This window comes from Electrophorus electricus, chromosome 8 (genome assembly GCF_013358815.1).
Source record: "Electrophorus electricus isolate fEleEle1 chromosome 8, fEleEle1.pri, whole genome shotgun sequence".
Classification (NCBI taxonomy): domain Eukaryota; kingdom Metazoa; phylum Chordata; class Actinopteri; order Gymnotiformes; family Gymnotidae; genus Electrophorus; species Electrophorus electricus.
Window position 1 is genome coordinate 11,475,123 of NC_049542.1, and position 28,000 is coordinate 11,503,122.

The 28,000-nt window shown below is 40.9% G+C and overlaps 2 protein-coding genes across 7 annotated transcripts in view; both read left to right on the forward strand.

The window, feature by feature from the left end:
- tuft1b (tuftelin 1b) overlaps positions 1-1,654 on the forward strand; it is a 12,306-nt gene extending 10,652 nt beyond the window's left edge. The window contains exon 12 of the mRNA XM_027002295.2: positions 803-1,654. Within this exon, the coding sequence (XP_026858096.2) occupies positions 803-875 (73 nt within the window). The 3' untranslated portion in view covers positions 876-1,654. The remainder of the gene's footprint in view (positions 1-802) is intronic.
- A 1,664-nt stretch (positions 1,655-3,318) lies between these two features.
- ubap2l (ubiquitin associated protein 2-like) lies at positions 3,319-27,997 on the forward strand. Of its 6 annotated transcripts, none has more exons than XM_035529198.1 (30): positions 3,319-3,415; positions 5,439-5,576; positions 7,007-7,084; positions 7,908-8,018; positions 8,524-8,698; positions 10,636-10,731; positions 11,133-11,178; positions 12,492-12,536; positions 13,065-13,171; positions 14,573-14,629; positions 14,709-14,761; positions 14,853-14,938; positions 15,471-15,639; positions 15,890-16,100; positions 17,221-17,540; positions 17,900-18,078; positions 18,212-18,332; positions 18,993-19,038; positions 19,145-19,337; positions 19,420-19,486; positions 19,713-20,028; positions 20,899-20,987; positions 21,237-21,290; positions 21,448-21,529; positions 22,048-22,268; positions 22,653-22,758; positions 23,908-24,063; positions 25,753-25,820; positions 25,936-26,130; positions 26,970-27,997. In XM_035529198.1, exons 2-30 carry the CDS (start codon positions 5,481-5,483, stop codon positions 27,063-27,065), a joined length of 3,639 nt encoding a protein of 1,212 aa, XP_035385091.1. In that variant the 5' UTR covers positions 3,319-3,415; positions 5,439-5,480; the 3' UTR covers positions 27,066-27,997. The 6 variants fall into 6 exon arrangements, with proteins under 6 accessions (XP_035385091.1, XP_035385090.1, XP_026858117.2 ...); XM_035529197.1 differs by lacking the exon at positions 3,319-3,415 and adding an exon at positions 3,445-3,591; XM_027002316.2 differs by lacking the exons at positions 3,319-3,415; positions 23,908-24,063 and adding an exon at positions 3,445-3,591 and having other exon boundaries at positions 25,741-25,820.
- The last annotated feature ends 3 nt before the right edge of the window (positions 27,998-28,000 follow it).

The window sequence follows — 28,000 nt, forward strand, 5'->3', positions numbered from 1 at the left end:
GGCTTTTGGGAGCCAAACAGGCCTGCAACTTCACCACCATAGTTTAGAGTATAGGTCAGGCTCTCTTCTGCATAATCAGACTCATCTTTCAAGAAAGCTATATTTTGGTTAAATTAGAACTAAATTTCCAGTTACAGTAATAGAAACATTAAGCAATGCAATACCATCAACTGTGCTGGCCTACATTTGTAGCTAGTTTAATAAGGATTCTTTTGTCAAGCTTTCCATATTTCTTGCTGGTATGAAAATGCCATCTTATCAATATTTTAGGTACTTGATGAGGCCAACATGTGACAAGTCATTATATCTGGACAATTGATTTTTGGGAGCAAAATTAGTATGGTGTTTTCATGCAAATGCATCATATTTCCATTTTGTTTAAATTTCATTTTGACCTAATAAAGCAGATTGGTATTTTCAAGTAAAAAGATATTTTACAGTTTAAATTGATTTCTACTTCTCCTGTTTTAATAGATGGGGATCAGCATGTAACTTTAAAATTACACTCTGGAGAATTATATGAACAAGAATTTTTAAGGTTGTTGGTAACAGTGACCCAAGATTTTGAGCTTTTTTATTATTATTATTATTGAAGTTTTTTGAGTGAATGTCATTTTTTATGTGAACAGTTTTACTCTGCTCCACATAAGCTTTCACATCTGTGTTTTATGTGTTATATCTAGATTTTAAAATGGCTGGAATACTTTATTCAAAGCAAGTTTCACAAAATGAATGTGATAAAAAAAAAAAAGAGTTAAGAATTGTTGATAGGAAACTCATCAAACTTTCTTCTGCTTGACAGCAAACCTTTGACACCAACAAGTCCTGGGAACAAGTCTCTGCCCTTCATCAAAGTAATTGAGATCAAGTCCTGAGGGGGGAGAGGAAGCTAGTATACTATATATGTACAATATACCTAATATAATCCTTAATCTAGCAGTATAAACAGACATTTTTTTAAGATACTGTCATTTTATAAAGCATCTATTTAAAAAACAGATTGGTTCCTCTTGTAAAATGTTAAGCTTGCATTTATCACAAACACAATGACCTGTTTGTAATGAAGACAAAGCAGGCAGCAACAGGTCCATAGATGTGGTTCATGCAGATCATAAAATGTAGTCTAAGATCTTGTAATATGTGGCATGTAGATTTTCATTTCTGAGTATTATTACCCATATGGAAACTCCCATTTAAGTCTAGTCTAAGACTTTTTTTACTTGAGCGTTTTCATTGAATGTGTAGCCCTAACTTATTTTAAGACCAGCTATATTCTGAGGCTGTAAAAACGCCCCAGATTTTGTTTCGAATTTGTTGCAAACTATGTTATTACTTTACGCTTGGATACACTCTTCTTTTTCACAAATATGCTCTTCCATCTGGAGCTACAACGTTCCCATTTGTCTTGAAGTGTGAACAGGAGACTTACTGTTACTCTATAACCAGAGCTAGGTTCTATCATTCTGTCAGTTCCCATATTAAATGTGAAATCCATACACTTCCTGATGTTCATAGGTGGTGTAAACGTTTTGCTATGTATTTCTATATTTATATTGTGTGTTTGGGATCCAGTTAAATTTAAAACATATATATTGCTTTCGTTTTGATTGCTATATTGTTACATGATGTCGTCGCACGTTTCAATAAAGTTGCATGTGAGCTAAGACAATGGTGTCATCTAGTGGCTATGTATTAATATTACTGCTGAGCTAAGGGGGTAGAACCATGATAAACGACACATCATTTCTAGGCGAGAAAGTCATGTAAAAGAAAATACTAACATCTAATGACAAGATGACAAAATTTCCTATCACGTGATATTTGAAGTTTGAATTATAGAGTATGATTGGAAAGCACACCACAGCATCATTTAAATGACATTTTGTTATGGTTCCCCAAAATATACCAGTAAAACAGTATTTGAATATACACTATAACCCTCCTAGAGGGCAGCTATGAACAAGATATTACATATAAATTTGCTCACTTTTGTAACTATTGTGGCATTGTTATTAAGCCAGCTGAGATGGGTGGAGCTATTGTCATTTGAAGAAAAGACCTTTACCAGAAGTAAACAGTCAAGCAGCTATCTGAAGCTAGTTTTTATATGCAGAACAGCTCTGACATCAGTCCACAGTCACAGTCTTCCGTTCAATCCACTATTATACCATTGCAGCAGGACACCTTATTGTAGACAATCATCGCTAGCCATTTCTATCTTCTCCCTAAAATTCATAAGAAAAATAATCCTGGACTTCTTATTGCAATTGCAGAAATAATATCAAATAATATTTACATTGGAAATGAAGACTTTCTCCAGAAAAGTAAGGAAAGGTGAATATTTTCAAAACTGGGGTTGCCAAAGGAAGTCATAGATGATGCCTTTGCTTGTGTTTTACCTGTTCAGAGAATGGACACCCTGACCTATAAACAATCTGCTGTTTGAATTCCTTTGGTGCTGACACCATTTTACAAAAAAACAGTGGCTAATATTATACTCAACACTTCAGAATCCTCCAGGATGATGCAGAGGCCACATTTATTTTAAAGGATACTTCTCTAATCTCCTATGAGACAAAAACACCAAAGACATGCTTGTCATGAGTGAGATAAATGACCACTCAGATAATAACTGTGGTATTGCAGCCTGCAGCCACTCTAGATGTGCTAATTGTAAATGTATTAACATAGCCATGAAAATAACTGACACAAAAGGATCAATTGTTAGCAATCAATCCTTCTCATGCATTACTGCAGGATTTGTCTAATGTATAGCTTGCAAGAGATGTAGTCAGCTTTATATTGGAGAAACCAAGAGAAGGCTTGCTGATTGGTTTGTAGAACACCTTCGGACCATCAGAATTAACAATTTGTCATTTTCAGTGGTTAAGTTATACATGAAATATTAACTAGTCACTACTAAATGGACAATATGAGCATAGTGGTATGCAGAAATCATGCTCTTAATCTGATTTGTAAAGTTTTTTTTTCCTGAGAATTAAGGAGCTTGTTGCATCTTACAATTTGTGAGTTTGAAGTTGTTGCAACTTAGTTTGTGAGTTTGAAGTTGTTGCAGCTTACAGTTTGTGAGTTCGAATTACACATATGCTTTTATTCATTCAGATAAGTATTAAGCACAATTACAACAAACCTATCACAAAAACTATACTAATAAACGTATTAGGCAAGATTGCATCCATATCTGCATAGAGCCTTATAGCTGTGGATTTGCATATATTAACTACTTAGGGCTGTGATGCTTGAGTGCTTGTAACGCTTGTTAAGTTTTGTAATGCAAATGATTTAATCAAAAGCAGTTCAATCACATGGTCGAGGTCTCTTTTCTTGAAGCTGATGCGCCTTTGACAAACCACGTGACGCGGCTATCTCGGGTGTCAGTGTGGAAAAGAAACAGGTAAATTCCGAGTTTCGCTTATTGTCTGCGCGAGTCGGTTCAGCTTTGTAGTTGGATAGGTAAATCAGTTATAGGAATTAGAAATTCGTGTTTTATTTTGGACTGATTAGGAGGTAGATTTAGAGGCCCCTTAGTCGGTGTTATTGCTAATTTCGAGACATCTAGTCGGGTTTCTGGTCAGTACATCGCCTGTTATTTATTTTCGTTATTTGTGGCCTTCAGGCCTCAGTGGAACCTCGGTGTTGTGTATGTCGGCGAACTGGAAGCAGCCCCTCGCAAATCGTAGTGCGTGTGTCTTGCAGAAGTAGCTAGCTAGCTACAGCGAATCCAATAGATTTCAGTCAAACAATGTTTCGATTAAGCTTGTCTGTGTTTCACTGTTCCAATGTAACAGCCATATATCTCGATTTTCTAAAGATTATAGGAAATGCTCATCTCCGACTACAATTTATTGACGTTAACGAGCTCTGCCTTGTCCAGCACGATAGCCAGGCTGTCGGCCATGAGGTGTACGCAGCGAGCACCAAACCACCTTTTGGCTGACATAGCTGGCTTAGCTTAGATAGCAATGTAAGGTAGTTAGCTAGCGATAAATAGCCACCTGTAAATTGCCTATTACTTAAGGTACAATTTCAATAACAATACGCATCTTAATGAATATACTCAGAACCTTTTTAAATGAATAAGGATAAGCCGAGAGGGGTTCTGTTAGTAATTTAATTTCACGACCCGGTAACCCAAGTACTGTTAAGATACTTTAGCTAGCAAATTAGCTAGGCAACTTTTAGGGGAGTTGAGCTAGCTTTAGCTAGCTAGTTGGTTTGGCTGCTTGGCTATTTGGTAAAACAGCATGTTCCACACTGCTTTTGCCTTAACGCTAATGATGTTACGCTAAAATAATGGCGTTTAGAGCTTCCCATTTGTAAAAATGAAATTTATACGTTGAACAACACACTTCCGTATTAATTTAACCTGCCGGTTTATGTGCCTCAGCAGTTTATGCTACCCTAACAGAAGCTAAGCTTAGCTGGGAAACGAATAGATAGCTACCTGGCTAGGCTACGTAACCTACTGTTTCGGTTAACGTTGTGTTAGCTAGCTTGCCAGACGCATACAGATTTCCAACTTATGGCTGGCTAGATAACTAAGTTAGGCAGCCATGGTCAATCAATTCATCGGAAATGTTGGCTAGCTAGCCAGCCCAACAACTAATGTTATATTTTCAATGCGAATTGCTAACTACCTATCATAGCTAGCTAACTAACTAGCTTACCTGTTTGTTGGCTTTATGTGTTGGCTCATATAACGTGTGCTTGTGCAACTAATCTTATAAACTGTTAAATGTGCACTTGCACGTGTCACTTCATATTGAGGTTTCTGGTTTGTTTTCAGCCAAGTGACGCCGTCCAGGTTTCGTATCCTCTTTTAGTTACATTCGTAGTTTTGTAGCTAGCTAGGTACGTAGCTTGGTTGGCTAGCGGTGGGTGTTTTGTGTACTGTAACTAAGGTCAGGTTAATTACGGTGACCACGTTTCGACTCCGCGCGTTGAAACCTCGTGTTGTGCCTTAGCTAGTCGGTGTAGCTAGTTAAGATGATTATTTTAGTTTTTGTACGTACGTCTAAAAGTGCGCAGTTCTTGCTGCCATTACATACCCCCGCATTTCCTACAGTCTACAAATACAATTTTTTTGAAGTGTTTTTCAGCTTATCCATGTTTTGTTTTGGTCAGAATTAATGGTTTGTAAGGAATACTTTGGTAGCCATAATTGTCGCGTTGTTTTAAATTTGATATATAAGTGCATGAAAGAACCTAATTTTGTTTACCTGCAAGGAATCCTTTGAAAGCATTGGACATAGATTTAGTGCTCCAAAATGCCTACCCATGATTTTTTAAAAATCTTTTTTATTTTTTGCAGTTTTGCAGGCTACTTGATAGCAGTTGAGTTGACTGTTGTAGTAATTAACCAGTGATTGGGGGTCTATACATGCAGCTAATTCTTTTTCCTTTTCTTGTTTTTGTAGGTGTTATTCCTTTGTAAATACTGTTATTTGTATATACTGTAAATGATGACGTCGGTGGGTGGCAGCCGAAACCGGGGTAACTGGGAGCAGACACAGGGTCAGACACAGAGCCAGTCACAGCACAAGCAGAGGCCTCAGGTGAGTGTATATATTACCTCTGAGAACTTTTTTTACAATATGTTCTCCACTGCCCAATTTGTGTGAATTGTCAGTGAAATGTTCCCCCTTCAGTGTGGAGAAAGCTGAAGGGAGGTGTGCAGGACAGATTGTTGTTCCTGGGAAAGCACTTTTTTCTGTTATTTCATTGCTAGGTTGTTTGATATAACATGGAAATTAAGCCATTGGGTAGCCTTTTAAATTTAATTATCTTGATTGATCTCAAGAGCCTAGTATTGAGCAAAGTCATGCGTTTCAGTGTTTGAGTATTGCCTGTTCAGTGTTGATGTAAAACACTTCTGTTCCAAGCAAAAAATGCCTACTTGTGCAGGAATAGAGACTACTGGTAACAGTCCACCCATGCAATGACATCTATATTAATTTTTCTGTCTAAATGAAACAGGTTTAAGTGATGGGGTGTGGTTTGGACTAGTTAACTGTATTCAGTTTTTGGTTGTCTGTGATTCCACCACAGCTTACCCAGCATTTTTATTACCAAAAAAAAAAAAAAAATCACCAAGATGCTATTTGCAAATTTTCAGCTACAAAATGTGCACCCTTTCCTTTACAAATAGTCACTGGCCAAGGCCAGCATTTTCAAAGGATTATTTGTCTATCATTCTTAAAACCATTTCCTTGTTGAAATGGGCTTCTTGGCTGAGCTAAACTGCTTTGAATCTGTTCCACTTGCTTTATATTTTCTGTTGGAGAGACAGACCTCCCACCTCAGCCAAAGTTTGATGTCAAACTAAATCCTCAGACAAGAGATGTAGTTTGAACCCAGTCCTTTATCTGGTCACATTACTACTATGGCTTAATCTGTATTCAGTTTTATACAGCATCGTCTTTTCCTTGTCTAGGGCAAATCAGTGGTGGTGTTTTTGCCTTGTTTGTTCTGTGGTTTAACTGCCAAGGATCTGGAAAAACTCATGTCATGCAGTCTACAACTGTTCTGCCATCACTGTTTGCCTCCTCTAAGTCAAAATCTGTGTCTTAATGTCTGATCAATGTAGTGCCCAGGAGGTATTAATTAGATGTTAAGTTGTCTCTACCAAATATGGCTAAGATTTTCTATGATTGTTGCTTCTGTCTAAATTCTGTTTAATTCCCTTATATTACATACATAGTATAACATATTGGTACCCTAATCAAACGGGTATTGTTAGCTGGCAATTAGATAATTTTTGAACAGCAGTTCTCTTTGAATTCATTCAGCAATTAAGGGCAAATAAATGAAGCAAGATGACAGGTCAATTGATCTTTTAACAGTTGTGTGTTGGTATGATCTTGTGAAATGGAATTAAGTGGTGGGGGCTTGCTTTAGGTTGATGGACAAGCAGGAGACTTTGCAAGGCATAAGACTTATTTTGAGTCAGTTTTAGTTTTGCTAACCCTTTTCCCACTTTCCCCAGGCCACTGCTGAACAGATCCGACTCGCGCAGATGATCTCGGACCACAACGATGCAGATTTTGAGGAGAAGGTCAAGCAGGTGAGAGCTTTGTTTCTAAAATGCAGCATTTAGAACCCTACATGATTCCCACAAATCTTTAGATTTCAGTATTAAGACACTGAGCGTTTTATTCACAATTTTAGAATAATCAATTGAGTACCACTCAATTGAGATCAGCAGTTAAATAAAAAAATGGAATAAACATCTATGCACCATTTGGAAGTTCTGCTGTTTAGTGAACTGGTCATCTGGCTAGCTGTGTTGTTGACTGTTTGAAACCTGTACGTGGCATTCTAAAGCAGACGTAGATCTTTTCTGAAATGAGGAGTGTGGGTGATGTATGGAGCGGGGCTGTCATACCTGGAGTCATGCACTTTAATACCCTTTATCAGTCGTTCACTTATACACGCTGCACACCAAAATCCCCTATATGGCTCCCTTTGTGGTGTAGGAGGGTGTGCTAGAGAAAAGTCAGAGATGCTACCAGATGCTCTCTCGGGTTCTGTCTGTGACAGCAACATAAAGCTCCAATATTCTGTGCAACAGACCATTCGATTAAAACGATCTAAAATGTTTAAAACTTGGTGCCTTCTCCAGTTACATTTATGTACCAGAATGCATAAACAGTTCGATATTTGGTTGTTATTTTCTCAATGCTCTGTATACATGTGAATCATTCTAGGGAACTACAGAAATGCACTCTACACTGCCTGTTTACCTTTCTACATACATCATTGCTCATTTCACATGCCTGTGTGAAACACTGTGGCCTTACAGTTCAAGGACTGTCTTGATGCTGAAAAAATAGCCTTTTTCCTCAACCAGTTGATGGTCTTGGTCTTGTTGCTTGTCCTTTGCACAGCTGATTGACATCACAGGCAAGGACCAAGACGAATCAATGATTGCACTGCACGACTGTAATGGCGACGTCAACAGAGCCATCAACGTCCTGCTGGAGGGAAGCCCCGACACTGTGAGTTGAGGTCGCTGTTGCCACCCATAGAGACTGAGGTGCTGCACCATACCAGTGGTCCCCCTTGCCGTTTGTGTGTTAGTCACAGGTGTGAAATTTGTCAAAACAGCAGGTCACATGTTTGGACAAGAGTGCTCGTCTCCAGGTGATTCACTTAGAGGTCCTAACCCGAGCACACCAAAAAGTCCCTCTGTTGCTCTCTGTGGTGTAGAAGGGTACAGTGTGTGCTAGAGCAAAGTCAGAGCTGCTGCCGGATGCTCTCTTGGTTTCTGTCTGGGTCAGAGAGCAACATAAAGCTCCAATATGTATCCCATGTTCCTCTGTGATTTTTCAGTATTTCTTTGAAGCCTTTTGAGTGCTTCTTTCATGTTAGTTTTCTTAAGAAAACAGTCGTGCTGTGCTGGCTATATTATTGATCCTTGTGTAGAAACCAGGGACTTCTCTTGAAAGCTCCTGGTATGTGTGTGATGTTAATGTAAAGGATGGTATTTCCTCCTTTCCCCAGGACTCATGGGAGATGGTTGGGAAGAAGAAAGGAGTTTCAGGCCAGAAGGAGAGCAGCCAGTCAGATGGAGGTGAGGAAGGGAAGGAGAACCGAGAGAGGGGAGCAGAAAGAGACGTCGCACGTCGCAGAGGAGGGCCCCTGAGAAGGGGCCGTGGCACCAGCCGTGGACGAGAGTGTGAGTGCTAACCGCGTCTGTTTGTGCGTGTGCTGACTCTGCGCTGGAACTGATAGTTTCTGTTTAAGGCAGCCAGCGTCTGTGGCTCAGGCAGCTGTCCTTCTACCTCCTTATGAAGGGAAATGGTCAATCTTGCCTTTTTATAGGCTGACTGTGGTGATCTGTGGTGTTTTCTGTTCAGACAGAATGGATAGGTGAGAGGAATTGATGCATATGGCCACAGCACAGGAATAATTGTCTTCAGCAGCAGCTCAGAGAACCCCAGAACTAATCCAGAGGGTGCAAGTGTTAAAGTGGGTAATATGTGCTATGGTTAGGATGGACTGCTGCACAGCTTTAGATATTTCTCTTATCTAAACAGTTCACTTTAGGCCAAATTCACATGCCAGCCTATGCCTCTCCCTGCCTTTTCTAATATGCTGAACACAACCTAAGTGTGTATCACTGCTGGAGAGGATGTTGGCAGAGCATTAGGTCAAGTAACTCTTAGTTGTTACAGAACTGTTGGCTTGTACTGCAAAACTGATACCCAGTTTTCTGATTTTTCAGTGAGATGTTTTCACATACAAGTTTTTAACTGTTTTTGAGTAGTATCGAAGCCTATGACTGAAGCTGAGGGGATGCAATTCAAGTTCCCCAAGTATCGTAATACGGTCAGGATGTGCTAACAGCTGTGACATCAGAATCTTGTTTGAGTCTTGTATGTTTGACTTTCGCCAAGTCGGCGTTCCTCATTCACCAGTTTGCTTTGGACCATTTTATTTTCAGTATGGACATTTTTACTTGTGAGATCTGAAAGTGTGTGGGACTCTATACCCTTGGCTTGCTTGCTGTTTATGTTCCAGCTTTGCAGTGCGAGCTAGTTTCCATCTGAAACCAAAACCTTCTGTAAACACTATAAGCTGTGTTCATCACTCCTTAGGGTGCGATATTCATAGAAAGACCTGTCCTCCTAGCCAGTTTACACATTTAAGAGGAAATGATTGGACTGGTCTTGCGCCTTATAACATGCTAGTGCAGTTGGCATTCAAGAAAAGTAATGGTGCTGAGAGAGGTGTTTTATATAAAGGTCTGAGTTCGGTGCTTTTGGTCAAGTGAGTTTTTCTAGCCTGCAGCAGTCCAGAGCACTGATTTATGATCCTTCTCAAATTGGTGGTCTGCGGTTTACTTCTAATGAGCTCTGATGCATTCTACAGCAATGCAAGCTGTCCGCTCCCAGCGCCACATGTGGGGCTGCGCGAGTGGTTCATTTTGTAATGTGACTGCTTCAGCTCATCACATTACTTCCCTTTTCAGGTTTTGTGTATTTTCTGAGTAAATAAATGCTTACTATCCATTTCTCTGGTACCTAACAATTTTTGCACAGCACTGTAAAGTATATTTTACAGGAAATAAGCAATCTATATATGTACAATGCCACAAAAGTCTTCTCTTGTGAGAAGAGGTCCTTGTTTGCAGGTGTTCCTGAACAGTGAAAATTCATGCATCCCAAAAACATTTTTCCTATGAACCTACATGCAGAAAAAAGATGTATGGAGTTGCACAATTGATCCGCTGTTCGGATAGAGTTTTTGTGTGAAGGCACACCAGCGATAATGAGCCCTTCCCTCAAATGAGACAGAATCGGAACTGGTTGCAGACTCAAGTATTTGGGACAAGCACCCTAAATGCAACTTCATATCAAAAGCATTGTTCAGCCAGTTGTCTATACACATTTAGCAGTTCATGGCCTCATACAAAGTATGTACCACATGGGTTTTTAAAGTTTGTCATGAAGTGCTTATAATGAGCATATTGACCATGTCATTACTGAATTGAAATTAAAGCTATTAAAGTTGATCCTCCACTGGTTCTAATGAAGGTCACTTATGCCTGCTTTTCTTTGACCCCCTCTGTTCTCTCTCACCTTCCTCCTGTTTTGTTTTTACCCTCTGCAGTCCGTGGGCAGGAAAACGGTCTGGACGCGGCTAAGGCAGGTGCAGTGGCAAGCAGAGGGGCAGAGCGTGGCCGCCGGGGAAGGGGCAGAGGGAGAGGTTGGGTTTTTACTTTATATTTAAAAAAAAACACAAAACAAACAAAAAAAAACCTCACTCTTCTATTTACATATACATTTTAAGTTTTTACATTTATATGGCTGAGATTACTGTGTCGCTTTCTGAAACATTTGGAAGGGGCCCCTCACTTAAAGGTGAGATGCCACATTATACCTAATACAGTGTGATAGTTAATATACTTGTCTAATGAGGACGCAACTAATTGGAGTCAAAATTGTGCTGCTTCAATTCAGGAAATGTGTGCAAAACTAATTTCTATTGCTGTAGTTCCTTAAGCCTTATTTGAGTACTGAGTATGGTTAAGAATTTCTGTGACAGCAGTTTTATGTAATGCATTCCAAAGGCATAAAAGCTTACTGATCTGTCTTTGAATCTTGTAGGTGGTGCTGGTAGAAGGGGTGGAAGGTTTTCAGCTCAGGGCATGGGGTAAGTTTATCCAGTGTTCCCCTCTCTATTCATGCAGTCACCAGAGAACATCACAATTTACCATAGCAGAGCAGCATGGTTTCCTAACTTCAAGGGCAGGTTTCCAGGAGAAGATTAAGCTTGATCCAGGGCCTGTCTTTATGAAGAATGACTGACTACTTTTTAAACGAATAAGGTCTTTCTGTAGTAACGCTAGGCACCTTTTTAGGCTCTTTTTACTCATTTTGAATTTTGGCACATAATTGTAATTCCCCTAAAAAAAAACAAAACACAAGGTTGCTTAAGATGTATCTGTGAAAACTCTGTTCATCAGAGTTTAAACTCATGTATATTTTATATGAAATCTAGACTCTGACTCTCAGCCCTTTTGGCCCCAAATTCAACTGCCTGCTCTTGGTATTTGGACATGGAGCCGTGTGTGTGTGTGTGTGTGTGTGTGTGTGTGTGTGTGTGTGTCTGTGTGTGTGTCTGTGTGTGTGTCTGTGTGTGTGTCTGTGTGTGTGTCTGTGTGTGTGTCTGTGTGTGTGTGTGTGTGTGTGTGTGTGTGTGTGTGTGTCAGATTCACTTTTCTAACTTATTAGCACACTCCCCTTTCCAAAATTGTAGTTAGCCAGGTAAATAAAGGATTTTACAGCCAAGTGTCTCCTTGGCTCCATGTGTGTATGTGCCCAGTTTCTATTCTCCAAGTTGTGAAGGAGAGTTTTGTTGGAAAGGTTTGAGCATTTGCTTTAGCATGTTCTGTAAATCTGGTTGGTTGGTTTGTATGTTTGGATTATCTGATACAGAACATGTTTTCCTTATCCAGGAGTAGCTCAGGTTAGCTCTTGTGTATGCTGGAACTTTCTTGGCAAATACTAATCATGATTAAGTTTTTGGTTTATACTGTGCTTTACAGTTTGTGCTCTGTTGTATGGCCTGCGTGTCTTTGCTTCCTTCAGCTCCTTCCTGCTGGAATTCTTGTCGAATATGTGAAGTTTGGTCTGCAGGGGTGTGTGCTTAGACTTTGCATGCGCTTTATTGATTTAGAAATTCAGCCTCACTTAACTTTTTAACCTCTTCCACAAGATGAGCCATGTGTTTGTATTATCTGCCCACATTTTGACCTGTGCTTTGTGATTAGCATAGGCTATCTTGGGCTATCTCAGACCTGTTTAAAGTAGGCCATTTTACCTGTGATGTAGGTGTGCCATTATGGGTATTTCACACATGTTTAAAACTTCGTTTATATAAAGGCATGAAATGAACTCTGACAGATGCAGTCCCTTCTACTAAACCCTGTGCTGTCCCTAAACTGTCCCTGTTTTCTTCTAAAGCCAGAGTGATAAGGCCCCCAGATACGATTTGTCAGGAGACGAGAGGTGAGTTTCATTGGTCATCGTGTCAATCAAAAATATGCAGCAGCAAATGTGCAGTATGGATAGATGGTAGCAGGAGGGGGCAGGGATTGTGGCAGTAAAGAAGGTAGTGAGCTGATCTTGACCAAGACCTTTGCCCTTGGCTGTGTTCTTGAACTTGGCCTGACTGGTTTCTTTGGTTCTCTGGTTTGTTGTAGGCTTGGAGATAGTGTTGAATGAGTTGTTCGCTAAAATTGTATTACTTTGTGAACTGGACTTTGTATCTTTTGCTGCTTTTTAATAATGGGGTTTAAAGCTTGCAGAGTCAAGGACCTGAAGATGGAGTTGTATGGTTTATTTGTTGTTTAATATTTTTGTGGGGTTGGGCCATTTCTTCCTTGCTTCAAATGGTTTTCCTGCTAGATGATGTACTGTGGAACAATCCCTTTCTGAAATGTGAAGCAATAGCCTTGTTGCTCTTTAAGCAAATTATTGTGTGTGTGTGTGTGTGTGTTTTCTCTCCCCCCTTCCCACTTCATCCTTGTTTAATAGTACGTTTAACCCAGCGGACTATGCTGAGCCAGCCCAGACAGAGGAGAGCTATGCTGGGGGAAGCACTTGGAGCAACACGGGCAACCTGGAACCAGAAGACGGAGCCAGTGGGTATCTCTTCCATTGCTGTGTGTGTGAGAGTGTATGATATCTCTCTCTCACATACGTGTGTTTCTGTCTCTATAGGATCTGATGGTTGCTTAGTCACATTGCTTCAATTTGATTCTTTTCATGCCATGTTGGTTCTGATCAGTCAAATAGTCGTCATAACATTGGTGCTAGCCTTCCATGTGAGATGTCTGCATTTAATTGACATTTCCTAATGTTTCTTCAGGTTTTCTTTTCCTCTGCAGTGCTTCATGGTCTGTATATATGGGTGCTTGCCCAGATAGCGAACTTCCCAAAAATCGTGTGATGTTTTTCATGAACAATCATGCAGTATTTCTTCCCAATTTTGAAATGCACTGATAGATGATGGATTCAAATCTGGAAATGTACCAATTCTCTCATTTAAAACAAAATAATTAAGATACCATTAAACTTTTTAGTCATTAAACACTGTTGAATCAACAGTGAAATAAAACAACCATTAAATAATACAGATTTTTCAAGTACTCAGAACTTGAGTAGAAACATTTCTAAAAATGTAGCAAAATATAAACAAAAAGATATTGTAAAAGGCTCAAAATTCCCTGTTATTTTTTTTGCAGCAATCCTCCTATCTGTATCTAATACCCTATCTATATGTGGACCAGCGGTTGTTAGGAAAAATGTGATTACACCATACATTAGTGTCAAATCCTGTGTCAAATCCCGTCCACAGCTTTGAACAACGTATCCTTAGCTAGATGGACTGTTATTGCTTCAGTCGCCTCTTTCCACCATTAACTGCTTTAGTCATATTCTAACTGCTGTAATATGTCAGACAGTGATGACTATTTCAGGAACTCAGAGTGGGGCTGTATCAACCTGAATTAAACACTTTTAGGATGTTCCTTTGGGTACTTTTATGATATTACCGCCAGATGTGCTGACTATTGCCCAACAAAGTTTATAGATAACTTTGAGAAATATCTTACTGTCAATCTGGCTGAACCACTGCCACACTACTGACATCGCGTGCTTTTTTTTTTTTTTTTTTTTTAAACATCTCCTCACCTGCCATGCTGTACTGCTGTCATTAGCTCACATTGAACTATTTGTCAACTGTGTCATGCATGAGAGAGACCGTAAGAAAGAGATTGGATATAATTTGCCAGTCAGTGCAGTAATTGGTCATTTTGTCGATTTGGAAATATAGCATGGACCCATGGTATTACTGGCTATCAAAGTTATGTGAAGTTTGGAGACAATAGGAGGACATAAAATGTCACTGTCCCTACAGTTCACTTGAGAAGTAGATCATGCATGTCTTCAAGATTGATCATGGTGCCCAGATATGTTCCATTTAAGCTTCTGGGAGTTGCTTTGCTCTCTGTGGGCAGAGACTTACCTTTTTTTTTCTGTAGGGCATGAGTTTACTGGGGATGGAACAAATTACCCACGAAAATTTGACACTGCTCCTGGTAAGTGTAGCATCCTTCTGTCTTGTATAGAATTGTCCCAAGTGTAAAAATCATCTTTAAAGCGATGCCCTTTTATAAGGTGCTTGGAGAACTGCTACAGAAGAATGGGGCACTGAAGACTGGAATGAGGATGTGAGTGTAATGCATACATCGATTAACTAGTGTTTTGATTGCAAACTAGAGGAATTTGATTACTCTTTTTTTCTTCTTGACATATCTGAAGTTGTCAGAGACCAAGATATTCACTGCATCTAGTGTGGCTTCTATTCCCATGCCACAAGAAAACGTCACCATAACTGCTGGACAGAGGTATGGCATGAAGAACATGTACTAGTAGGCCAGTCATTTATCTCAGCAATCAACTTATGGTCGTGTGTGTGTGTGTGTGTGTGTGTGTGTGTGTGTGTGTGGCAAATCATGTCAGCATACATAGCCGACACACTTTTATTAGTCATAGTGGCACCACCATCATTAGCCATTTGTCGTAGGGCTAACCATTCAGACGTGCTGCATTCAATTCCGTGGTGGTGATGCTTGTAATCCTGATGCTACTGTTCATGATGGAATTGACATTGAAAGAACACACTGTTACATTGGATTATTATAACTAACATTATACAGGTTCATGGTAAACAACCTGACTATAAAGCCACTGGAACTTGAGTCAAATGTTCTGATTACTTCTGCCAGGCTCACTGAAAACCTGAATGTTGCTTATTACAATGCCATTTCATATTATGGCTCACACAAACATTTCATGGTTTTGGTGGTAGTAAGAAGTATGAGGTGCCAAACAAATAGTCAAAGTAGGTACATTTGTTGACCTTGCCTGCTTCAATAGGATTGACTTGGCAGTACTGCTGGGGAAAACACCCTCTTCTGAGACAGAGCCAGCTCCAGTGGAGACCCCTCAGCCCCCATCTCTGTCCCAGTCTCTGGTGTTCAGCAACTCCAAACAACCTGTTGCACTCTCCCAGCCCTCCAGCTCCTCTTATAATCAGCACAGTATGGTAAGAGAAGTGATCAAGGCAGTAGAGGTGTAACGGTCTGAGGCTACTGCAGCTCAGCATGTTCTAAAGCTTTGTGTAAAGCTTCTGTTACACAAATAATAATTAAAAAAATTTTTTATTCAGTTTTATAATGTTGCATCCATTTAAAAAAAACAAAACAAAACAAAAAAAAAAGCAACAACATCTACCTCTGTCCACCACCTAGACAAGTACTGTACAATAAAACCTTGTAATTCATCTGCCCTCCAAGGTAAGCATGCTCAGTAAGCATGCTCAGAGTTTTGGAGAGGTGGGTGACACCAAAAGCAGTAGCAGTGGCTCCACCAGTGGGTCCCAGTTCCTGGAGCAGTATAAGACGGCCCAGGCTCTGGCTCAGCTGGCAGCCCAGCACTCTCAGGGCGGACCATCCAGCACGGGCACATCCACCTGGGACGCCAGCCCCACTACCCTGGGACAATATGGTAGGAGAGCCTGACTTGAAGCTCATAGATCTGGTGATATTGGTTACAATTTCACATAATCAGCACACTGATGTTTAATGTTTTGAAAGATGGGCATGTACCGATACCAGTACTGTATCAGTATTGGCACAGACATCGGCCTTATGGTATCTGAGTATGACAGACGTGACCAATCTATATCCAATGCTGTCTTTTAATAAAGGCTATTATAAATTTAACAGTATTAACCGTCTGTACATTTAATTGTTCTAAAAAGGTTAAGGATATTGTTTGCGTGTTTGTCACCATGGTACACTAGTCACTCTAACATTTCTCAAAGCACTTATCTTGATGGTCCATCAGTAGCACAGCAGTGTATGACCATTGCAAATCCAAGGTTTCAAGTTTGTGAACGTCCAGCAGAACCTGAATATTTGTTAAAGCAGACATTCTTGTTTCAAGGATACAAGAAACTTTGAAAAGATCACATGAAAGATGGGGGTGGGGTGTACCAGACAGAAATTGTGGTATTTTGCTGCCTGATTGCAACCACAGTGCAGTTTGCCTTCTTGAATGCATTTTTAACTTGTGCTTTAACTGCAAGCTACATGCGAGTAAGATCACACACTGCACTACAATTGAAAGATGCAGCTTTATGCAGAAACTATGTAGCCAACACACAGTGCATATTGCTAGCTTAGCTGATCTAGGTGATTGCTGTTCTGAGAGGTGTTAGACCTGTGCTCCTATACATTGGGAAGAATAATCCCGATTAGTCCTGCCCATTCACATATGGGTTTTAAATGGTATTTTACGCGGGGCACTTGTATTCGATTGGTACTGAGTATAGGCCGATACGGAGTGCTTGTTTGGGAATCTATAGCTAACTTGAGAATGCGATCTGTGCATCGCTTCTCTCTCCATAGGATATTCTCCGTTTTTTTTTTTTTTTGACATGTGTAGTTGGTTACACTGCAAATTATGGAAAGAAACACCCCCCCCCCCCCCCCCCCAAAAAAACAAAAAAAAAACAAAACATAGTTTATTTGCCTCGTATGTTGCATGTAATGTGGTGATGTTCCTCTTGGTGGTCCACTGGTTCTAAGTTTCACACTGTTTTCATGCGTTATCCTGTCTCCAGATGTGAAACATGCAACAGAAGCTCCGGTACACAGTCCCTTCACCAAGCGGCAGCCCTACCAGCCTGCTTCCACTGCTTCTATGATGGATGCCTACCTCCAGGAAAAAGTCCTGCCCCCCTCCACTGCCTCCTCCCTGCCCTCTCATTCCTCCCCATCTGCTTCATTGGCCCAAACTGTCTCTGCCTCACACCCAAAGCCCTCATCTACGCCAAGCCAACAGATGTCTCCAGGGCCAGCAGACCCCCTGGCCTCTAGCCCCTTGCCCCTACAACAGCATAAACTCAAACAGCAGAAGAAAAGAACAGCCATCACAACAAAGGTTGGTGCTGCACAAGGTTAGATTTGCATTAGCCCTTCACATGGCAGTATGGTATGCTTTATTAGTAAAACCTTTGTCACATTTGTTAGCTGTTGATTTGACTTGTACTACATAATATACTAAAATAATCTATTTGCTTGCTCCTGGTCCAGAATATATGATGCAGAAGTACCTAATACTTTGATGCTTAGTTGGCTTTAGTATTAATTATAAGTCTAATTTTAATCTGTAGTATTGAATACATTTGAAAAGTTGGTGTCCTTGGATCCTCAGCGGCATTACTTTGCAAGCAAGGTGATTTTTGAATTTTTCAAAAGCTATTTTTCATGTGTATAGAGAAGTGCTTTCTGTGATGGCAGATTCCTGCTTTAGCGGTGGAGATGCCAGGCTCAGCAGATATATCTGGACTCAACCTACAGTTCGGAGCATTACAGTTTGGCTCTGAGCCTGTACTGCCCGAGTACGACGCCACAGCAGCGGTTGCCACCACGACAGCCGGCAACCCTGCCCAGAACAACCTCTACACGAGCGCCAACAGGTCTTGCCATTTCTCCCCTTTTACATTCTGGTGTTTTAGTTAATTCAGGTCTCATGGAATTGTTAGTTTTCTGCAAAACATATGAACCACAGCTTTGTGGGCTGATGCATGTCCCAATCTCACACTCTCTCAGTGAGCAGACTCCAACCCTACCCAACCCCACCCAGATGGAGCTGTATGATCAGAGAGGTGGCCAGACACGACGCTATCCCCCCTCAGTGTCCTCCTCCCCACAGAAAGACATACAGCCCAAGGTAAAACCTCATGCATGGTCACTTTAGAATTATATTTTTAAATGTAGAAATAAAACAAAACAAAACCCAAAAAAACCCAGAGTTGATTTTGGTGTACATTTTTGTTTGTTGGTTAAATTATCAATTGTAGAATTTTTTGCATATAAGGTGTAAACTGTGGGCTTTCGTATGAGCATACAATTAAATCGCACAGGCCACAAGTGTACAGAAAGGAGGATTTACTGGTCAGCTGGCCAATTTTTAAACTAGATTAAGTGTGGATTGTCTATCACTTTTTACAAGGAATTTGGCACAGGCCTGACCTACTCCAAGACAGGTTAAATTCCAGGTTTTGGGTAGTAAACAGCTGCTGTTTATTTTTTGGCATACCAAAAAATAATAAATAAATCCTCCTCCATCTCTGCGCATTCTTGCCTTGCCATTCCATAAATCCCTGTGGTTTTAGGTTTCTTAAGGTAACCAGTATTCTACACAGGCTTTTTCTTACCTGAAGATTGGATTGTGTTCATTTCCCTTATCTTGAAGTTAATTGTGATCATGATGTTCATCAGTTTTAATGATTGTCTGTCGTCTGGCTATTTTATTTGTTTATTTACAGTTCATTTTTCTTCTCTCTTCATACCCATGCTTAACTGTTTTTTGTTTTTGTTTCTTGGGAAGGTACAGAATGGGTTTGGTTCAATACACACAACACAGTCTCTGGAAGGTAAGATGCCCTGCTGCTTTTGAAGTGTTCCTTACACTAATTTACTATGTTCCACAAGCAGGACTTTACTATGTATGTGCACTTCCCTCAATTGTTCCCTGTCTAGCTGCAGCAGGTTCTGCAGTGTCCACAAAGCCAGCATCCGATCCTGTTGCACCTTCCACTGTGTCAAACATTGCTTCATTGGCAGACCCACAGTCTGGTCCTGCCTCTCTGCTGACCACATCCCATCAGACACCACTTGCCATTCTTGGACATGAAGACCCCTCTAATTCAATTGCACCTCCACCACACAACAAGTAAGATACTTTCAAGAGTAGTTTTATGTTAAATATTTTAAAGAAAGGGAAATGTGAATGTCTTGCTCTGTGACTCTCTTAGCTCACTACCCACCCAACAGAACAGTCTGACTCCTTCCTCAGTCCACACATCTAGTGCAAGTCTACTGGTGAGTCTGTCTATCAGTTTACCTTTCCTTTCTGAAGGCAATTGGAAGAGCTGCTGTTCTCTGAATGTGGAATGTGTTCAATGTGTGACTGAGGGCAAAAGATTACTGTTTAATCTACTTTCATTTGCCTCCATGTCAATTATTTCTCCTGAATTTGCTTGTTTCTCACCCCTGTTTTTATTTTGGTTACTTCACTTGCCCTCATCTCCCTTTTTCTCCCCCTCAGCATCCGAATGTGGACGGAGACTCTGGTCTGCACTCATCCTCCTTCCCCTCGGTCTCCTCCGTGCCTCCTTCCTCAGCGTCCTCTGTGGCCCCTGCCTCTCACAGCACCCCCATTCCTCCTTCTTCCTCGGCTAACGCTGCCTCTGTCCAGTCCACCCTCTGCGCTGTTAGTGGTTTGACCATGGGTCTCAGCCCTGCAGGCGGCGTCACTTCTATTGTGCCACCTGCAGCTGCTGCTGTGGCCTCCTCTTCCTCAGCAGCATCAGCTACTGCTGCACCTTCATCAGCCTCTTCATCCCGCAGTACAGCTGCCTCAGGTAAGAGAATTTGACAGGAGAAACTGGCAGAATGAATAAGAAATGTTTGGTACATGGAACTGACGTACTGTGAACCTCAAATTCTAAAGTCCCCCACTTCAATTGTAAATCCTGCATAACAGAATAGGTTCGTAAAATGGACCAAGTCTAAAAATCAGGAGTCTTGACTGATTTTAGTATTTGTTTCTAAAATTTGGAAATGGGCTGGTATGTTCTAGTCAGGACAATGTTAACATGACTCCCTATTACAGTGGGTCCATTCAAGTGCAGTGTTTAAAACACAAAAGAACCTCAAAAGAAAAGTGGCTTTAGGAAAAGTCAATATTCATCTAGGGGAAAAACAATTGAAAAGCAGCTATAGACAGCCCCTTCACATTTTAAAGCTTACTTCTGGGATAGCTTCAGCAACATGTTTATTGGGGTTTTTTGTTGGTGTGGGTGGGTTTTGTTTTTTTGTTTGTTTTTTTTAAATAAATTTTTTAATGTGATTTTTAGCCATATGGCTGATGCTAGATAAGCCTACATCAAAATTTTCATGGTGAGCTAGCAAACTTTAATATGCTTTTGTATTAATGTTAGGATTGAAAGCATATAGAGTAATGTTGGTTACTAGCATGCTCCAAGTAGCTTAGTTGGGAGGGGGGATGGATGGATGGATGGATGGATGGATGTATGTATGTATGTATGTATGTATGTATAAAAAATATAAATGTGTGATATATATAAAATCTGTCTATTTCACACATATGTAACCTACAACAGCAAAGATGAAGTTAAATTGAAGGGGGGGGGACAAAAGATACCCTTAAGCATGTTGAGCTTTGTAATCGCAAGCACAGATATTAAAAACCTTGTCTTGCTTTCCTGCAGGGAAAGCACCTCCAAACCTGCCTCCCGGAGTGCCTCCTCTGCTGCCCAACCCATATATCATGGCCCCAGGCTTGCTTCATCCGTACCCGGTGAGCCTGCGTCACTTGGGGTTCCCATGTTGTATTTCCTTGAAGTGTTCTTAGTCTGAGTGTTGTAAGTTTCTGTCCATTTCCAAACTTTCACCAACCAGATATAATTAACCAGTATTCTTGCTGAAAGGATTTGGTTTTATTGATGTGATCACATTCAAGTGTTTAGGTATTAAAGGTGCAGGTTAGAGTTAGAGGATGTGATTGTGTTTTTCTTCTTTTTTGGAAATGATTTTCTTTGGTTGTTAGCCCCAGGTTTATGGATATGATGACCTTCAAATGCTCCAGACCAGGATACCACTGGTACGTGTGACCAATCAGACATAACTGTTTTGTGGTTATATTCTTTGATACTTTCTCAGATATGCATAGTTTGTCTGGACAATCTCTTGAAGTTAATTTAGGTATTTTGCTGTCAAGGAATGCTTTAAAGTAAAGAGTAACCCTTCCACATTTTTAGGATTACTACAGCATTCCATTTGCTACCCCGACCACAGCACTGACTGGTAGGGAAGGCAGTTTGACAAGCAACCCTTACTCTGGTAAGATTCACCTTGCTGGTCCAAAATGCATTTCAAGGTTTATTCTAGTCAAAAGTTGTACTCAGGATATTGACAACTACTTTCATAAATCTGAAGTCTGGATGATCTGTCTTGGTATAACAGATTATCTTGAATAATATGTTTAAAAAAGGAAAAAGTCAAGATCAGGATGCAAGCTGTTCCTCTGCAGTAAATTTGTGATGACATTATAGCAACAGCCTAATATTGTATTTCATAATCGTCATTTTCATTTTTGACCACTTCATTAAAATATGCACCGATTGTACCACCATGCTGACCTTTTTTGAAATCTGAGGCTTAGGTTCATGAAATGGGATGCTAAACTGAGCATGTAGCAATAAACAGCTTGAGCATCATGCAGCACACTTATGGTTTGCATCTTGGGTGTCTCGGGGTCATTGCGTTGCAGACCTCTGCCCTCGCGGCTGACCAGGCTTGGCAACGTTGTTGCATCTGTCGCTAACTATGTAAAAATAACTTTTCTCCACCCTCCCCAGCTGGTGACCTGACAAAATTTGGCCGTGGGGACACGTCATCCCCAGCCCCGGCCACCACGCTGGCTCAGCCCCAGCAGAGCCAGACCCAGACGCACCACACCACCCAGCAGCCCTTCCTCAACCCAGCCCTGCCCCCGGGCTACAGCTATACAAGCCTTCCCTACTACACGGGTGTGCCTGGTCTGCCCAATACCTTCCAGTATGGTCCTGCCATGTTCCCGGTGAGAGCAGCTTGAGCATCTGCAGAAGAACACCTAAGCTACCCAAATATGGACCTAATGTATAAAATCTATGGCATTTAAGAAGGCATCATGTCATTCCTGTTAGCTCCTATTTATTAGCAATATTATTCTTTGCCTGTCATGTCTTGATGTGGGTCTTAAAGCCCCATTTTGATTGGACAGTTTTTCTTACTCTGGTTTGTGGTAAGGTGTTTAATATCCCTTTTAACACCTGTGAACAGTAGATGAATAATGGAAACTTTTTTTTTTTGTGTGTGTGTGTGTGTTTTATGTTGGACATTCCTTGAGAAATGAAAAAAGCTTTACTGTGGTTATGGCACTTTCTCGTAAGTAATTCACCTTTTGAATTCATACACACGTCAGGTTGCTCCTACCTCCTCAAAACAACACAGTGTGAATGTTGGTGTCAGTGCCTCAGCCACCCCCTTCCAACAGGCTAGTGGTTATGGGTCCCATGGATACAGCACTGGTAAGACCTTTTCTTTTCCATCTCATTTTTAACCATGTGCAGACAAACGGTCTAAATCCATATAAAATGTTGACCAGTAGTAAGTTTTGTATTGGCAGAATTTATTACCTACCTGTGATGCTTCAGTTCTCAAAATTCAGAGGACTGGCCAGGTAGGCGTGATGTTTTGCAGGTTTTTTGCTTTTCTGTGCATATTGAACATATTAAAGCAGGCAGATGACAGTCTTCAGTCTCCATTGCAAAGTCAGCATCCCTTGGTGCCCAAACCAGGAGTGGAACAGACACTGTGCATTATGGTTGGGGAGCTACTGCCATCCCCAGTTAGGTGTGGTTGCTTCTACTGCTTCTGGGATGTTGAACTACTCTTGTGTGGCTACAATTGTGTAAGCTACTTCTGAAGTCTTATTGTAGGCTAAGGGAAGCTGCAAAGTCTTGCATGTTCAGTTTTACAAGATGGGGAATAGGACCAAATGTTTGAGTATTCTGCAGTACTTTTTAAAGGAGTCGGAGCCAATCTTTTAAGCTGCAGTGCCCTCCTTTGCTAAGGCGAAGCAACTCCTTGCTAGCAGTGATCTAGGGCTGGTGAGGTCAGGGCTGGGCTTGGTTTCAGGTGGTGGGCCTGCACATGCTTATCCACACACTGCCTGCTTTTGCACAGCCACTCTCGTTCCCCGGGTTTCAGCAGCTGTTTGAATCTTTTCTCATCTGTCTTCCCCTAAGTTCAAGTCTTTGAAAAACAAACAATCCTTGCTTTTGTACTTGAGCATTACCATTTATTTCCTTCAGTGTTTTGTCTCATGTATAGACTAATTACATTTATTTTTTACTGGTACCTAGTTTTCTTTCTCTTCCGTTTCTTTTTTCAGCTTGTGTCTATTACTTTAACCCTTTTTTTTTTTTTTTTTTTTTTTTTTTTTAACTTCAGAGTTCCATCTTTTATTTCACATTTCCTTCTACTTTGCAGAACTGAGGATAATCTCTCTGGCTCTAACGAACACGAGCGCGCGCACACACCCTGCAACACTGCTTGCTGCTTTACAGACTGTCCTCTTCCACAGCTCCAAACTCCTCCCTCCCCTCCCCTATGCAGCCCTGCCTGGTGTGTGTCTAATGCTGTGGGGCTGTGGCTGTGTGTCTGACCGTTTGCAGGCTATGAGGATTTGGGCCAGGCTTCGGCGGGGAGCGGGGATTTCTGTAAGGGCAGTTATGGCACTGCCGTGGCTGCCGCCGCCGCTGCTGCTGCTGCTGCAGCCGCTGCTTCCGCGCAAAACAAGCCTGCCAGCTCAGTCACTGCGCCTGGAGTCGGTGAGTGGAGCCACATGCCAAACCCCCCCACCCCTCCTCCACCCCACCCACTCATCTGTCACCACCACTGACCTCACCGGGGAACTTGAAGCCGTGGCCAGCCACCTCACCACTGCTGGTGGCCCTGGACTCTCAGGAAGAGATGCTCGTAGCCCTGATGTGATTTTTTTTATTTTTTATTTTTTTTATTTTTTTTTTAACTCCTTGATGCAGAGAGCAGAAGTATGAGGTCTCTTCATATCTTTGGTTTTATTAAGGATGGATCCCATAGAGTATTGGGTTGTGAAATTGAGCTGATTGAATTATCTGCAAAAAGGTTTCATGTAACTGTACTGGAGAAAAATGTGAGGTTGTGCCTTTACATGTCCTGAACCAATATAAAATTCTTTATTTAAATTCCACCAGGCTCACTTTAATTTCTTCTACCCAAACTCTACTCCAAAACCCCACCCCTGCAGATGTGTGTACACTTAGCAGGGCAGGCTAAGCAGGCACATCAGTCTTATGTGCTGCATGAATGCATACGATATTTGATATGGATGGGGGACTTTAGAGAAGTTTCCTTTGGTCTAAACTTTAAGTTGATTTACCTAGGACATGTACACAGACATTGAAAAAAATGATAATGTATTTCCCCCTTTCCCCCTCTGTTTAGTGATGGGATTTAAAGATGGTTTAGCTGAAGTGTTGGTGTTTACAACAGCTTTAAATCCAAAGCTTGCCTATGAAACACAATTTCCGGTTATGTTGCCTGGTGAAAGATTTGCTTCTTACAGCTGTTAAGTTCTGGAGTGTTCTTTTAACTAATAGTGTATTCATTAACAGATCTTTTGCAAGCTTGTTTCCTAAAGGTGAAAGATTAGCCTGAGCATTTCCATGGCAGGCCTACATATTTTTTTTAAATGTAGAATTTCCTGTTCTAGAAGGTCCTTGTTGTTTCTTACAAAACTGGAGGGGTTTTGCTGTATTTCTCAAATAAAGGATCATATCCATTGTCATGCATGTGGTGTTGGACACCAGTGTTTCCATAGTTCTGCTCATGTAGATGAACAGAGAGACTAATAATAATTCATTAAATGTTTTATGTTTACAGTTGATTGCATGAGAACCAGCAGTCACAAGTTTGGTAATTAACCTCTAGATTTCATGCAGTTTGTATGAAGCCTGAGGGGGTGGCAGTAAATCGCATCTCAGTGCTTGACTTTTTAGAAAAGTAAAACTTTAATAGCAGTAAATCTGAAGTTATTAACACATTTGGACGTCGTTGCCCTATTTTGGTGCTTTTTGTGGCTATGGCCATTTCTCTGGACAATGTTGCCGCCTGGGAAAGGAAACGGTTTTGCAGATGTTACTGGTAGATTTTGCCTTCAGCAGAATGGCCTTTGAGGAACATGGTTGCTTTTAGCCTTCTTGATAAGGCAGTATTCCTTTAAGACACTTCTTTCTTTTTTTTTAATATTTAATGACCGTTTGGTACCCAAGTGTAGGGTTTTCCAAATGTTTTTATCCTCCATTTCTCATTACTCTTTCTCTGGAGTAATTTCATTTGGTTCTTCCTGCTTTCATTTTGTATTCTTTCCAGGCACCAAGTTGGCATTTCATGATCTCCCTTTTGTAACTGTTGGAAGTATCTATGTATGAATAACACTGTGGCTGTCCCTGTGTTTGTGTGTGTTGGTTTTCCCTCAGGAGTTTCTGTGACCTCCAGCAACACAGGAGTCCCTGACATTTCAGGGTCTGTTTACACAAAGACACAGGTAAGTGTCCTCAAATGGGGTGTATTGTTTGTTTTTTTTTGTTTGTTGTCATTTTCTCTTTCTCTCCCTTAGCCCTCAAGCATTTAGTTTGACATTAGTTTTTTGTTCTTTCTAGTCATTTGACAAACAGGGTTTCCATACTGGGACACCTGGGGCCTCATTCAGTTTGCCATCGGCGCTGGGGAGCGGCGGTCCCATCAACCCTCCGGCCGCAGCAGGCTACGCTCCTGCCCCTTTCATGCACATCCTGGCTCCTCACCAGCAGCCACATTCGCAGATGCTGCACCACCACCTGCAGCAGGATGGACAGGTGAGCATCTGCTGTGGCCAAACTGCCTTTAATATTGATTGATTGATTTTTATTCATCTGCATATGATTTGCCAGCACTGACAAGTGAAGGGTAGCACTAAATGGACTTTTCAGACTGGGGGAAGTGAGTATTTTACCAATTACAATAGCCATGTCCATCAATGCCTGAGCAATTACACAGGTTTTAGTAAAGTGCTCAAAGCAGTGGTTACAGCGACTGTAGTTTAAATGCAAGCGGCTGGTCTTCTAATGTTAAAGGATGTTGATGCTAAAAGAAAAAGCAATGTTCCAAGGGCAAATTTGTGTACCATGTTATTGTTAAATGATGATAATTCATCTTAAAGTTACCCATGGGCAGAATTATACGAAGTGCATAACTAAACCCTCTTTAAGTGAAACCTGAGGCTTTTGCTACGGAGATCCTGCATCTCCCAAGAAATTCTCAAGTAATTTTTTAAAAGGAAGGAAGAAGCAATATGTGTTTGAAACTGACTCAGTGGATAAGCAGACACACCTAAAAGCTGGCTCAGAACTCAGTTTACACCTGGTCAGCCTTAACAAGCTTGACTCCACAAGGGTTTTCAGGTAATCCGAAGGTCCCAGCATTACCAAAACCACTTTCAAAGCAAGAGATGATGGATTTTTGTTCTGTTTGCCCCAAGATGGCTGCTCCATATCATTATTATTTACATGGATTTACATATTTTTTGTATAGATGATAAGTCGTATGTTTCAGGCAAACAAAATTGAAGAACATTTAATCAGAAAATGAAAATATTATTCCTATGACAATCTGAATATCAATGGATATTGTCTAAATTGGACCCTCTCTCACACAGAGTGGCTCTGGTCAGCGCAGTCAGAATGCTTCCATTCAACAGAAGTCCCAGATCAACAAGTCTGCTTACAACAGCTATAACTGGGGAGGCAATTAAGATGGCTTTTTCCAATCTGGTGTGCAAAAAGGCTGAAATTGGGGTGGCCCCCACTTCCTGAACAACTTGTGCCCTTCTACCACACACCCTCTTCTCCCCTTGTCCAATTGCCCTGGAGTACCTTCCCATACTAACGGTGGTGCTGTACTAAAGAGGTAGCACTATGGGTGTGGGGGGGTCTTTAAAGGGGAAGGGTAACAGGGTTTGGAAGAGTATGGTTCTAGTAACTTGGGCTTTCAAGAGCCAAGTATTGAGTGTTTGGAGTTTGTATTGTGTTTAAAAAAATAATAATAATAATAAAAAAATAGCCCATCCCTTTCATTCTGGCATATGTAACATAGCTGTTTTTCTAAAAGTTTTTGTTTGGTTTTCCTTTTATTTTTTTTGTTTTTTTTAAATCTTTTGGGGAAAGTGGAAGAGATGATTTAAGTCTCTTTCTGTCTCCTCCTCTCTGCCCCTTCCATACCTGCACCCTGTTTTGGTCTGTTGATTTTCAATCTCAGATTCACCACCTTTTGTGGTTTTGTATTGCATCCCCCCACCCCCCTTTTTTTTTTTTTTTTTTTTTTTTTAAACAATTTTATTTTGGGGGGAACAAAAGTATAGCTCTAGATCGGCTAATGCAGTTGTGGAGTTTATTTTTTACCAAATATATAGATATGAGATGATGTGGGCACAAAGATGTTGGATGTGTTCTGAGTGAGTTTTGTTTTTTGTTTTTTTTCCTTTGTGCATATATGCAAGTCTGTAATAAGGGTGGCCACTTGTATGAATGTACCCATTAAATAAACCCTTCACTCAGCTGTTAATTATTGTACATGCTAGGCAAATGAAGGACACTGGTCATATGCATAACCCTAAATCCTTAATTCCATCCCAGTAATTTGGTGGGTTTGTTTGAAGCTGTGTGTGTGTGTGTGGGGGGGGGGGGGGTT

What these genes read in the sequence shown, in the direction of transcription:
- ubap2l (XM_035529198.1), top strand. Translation starts at nt 5,481, where the DNA reads ATGATGACGTCGGTGGGTGGCAGCCGAAACCGGGGTAACTGGGAGCAG. An exon ending in TTTTCAGCTCAGGGCATGGG is followed by an intron (nt 11,179 to 12,491) that starts GTAAGTTTATCC and finishes TTTCTTCTAAAG; the next exon opens with CCAGAGTGATAAGGCCCCCA. An exon ending in AAAATTTGACACTGCTCCTG is followed by an intron (nt 14,630 to 14,708) that starts GTAAGTGTAGCA and finishes CCCTTTTATAAG; the next exon opens with GTGCTTGGAGAACTGCTACA.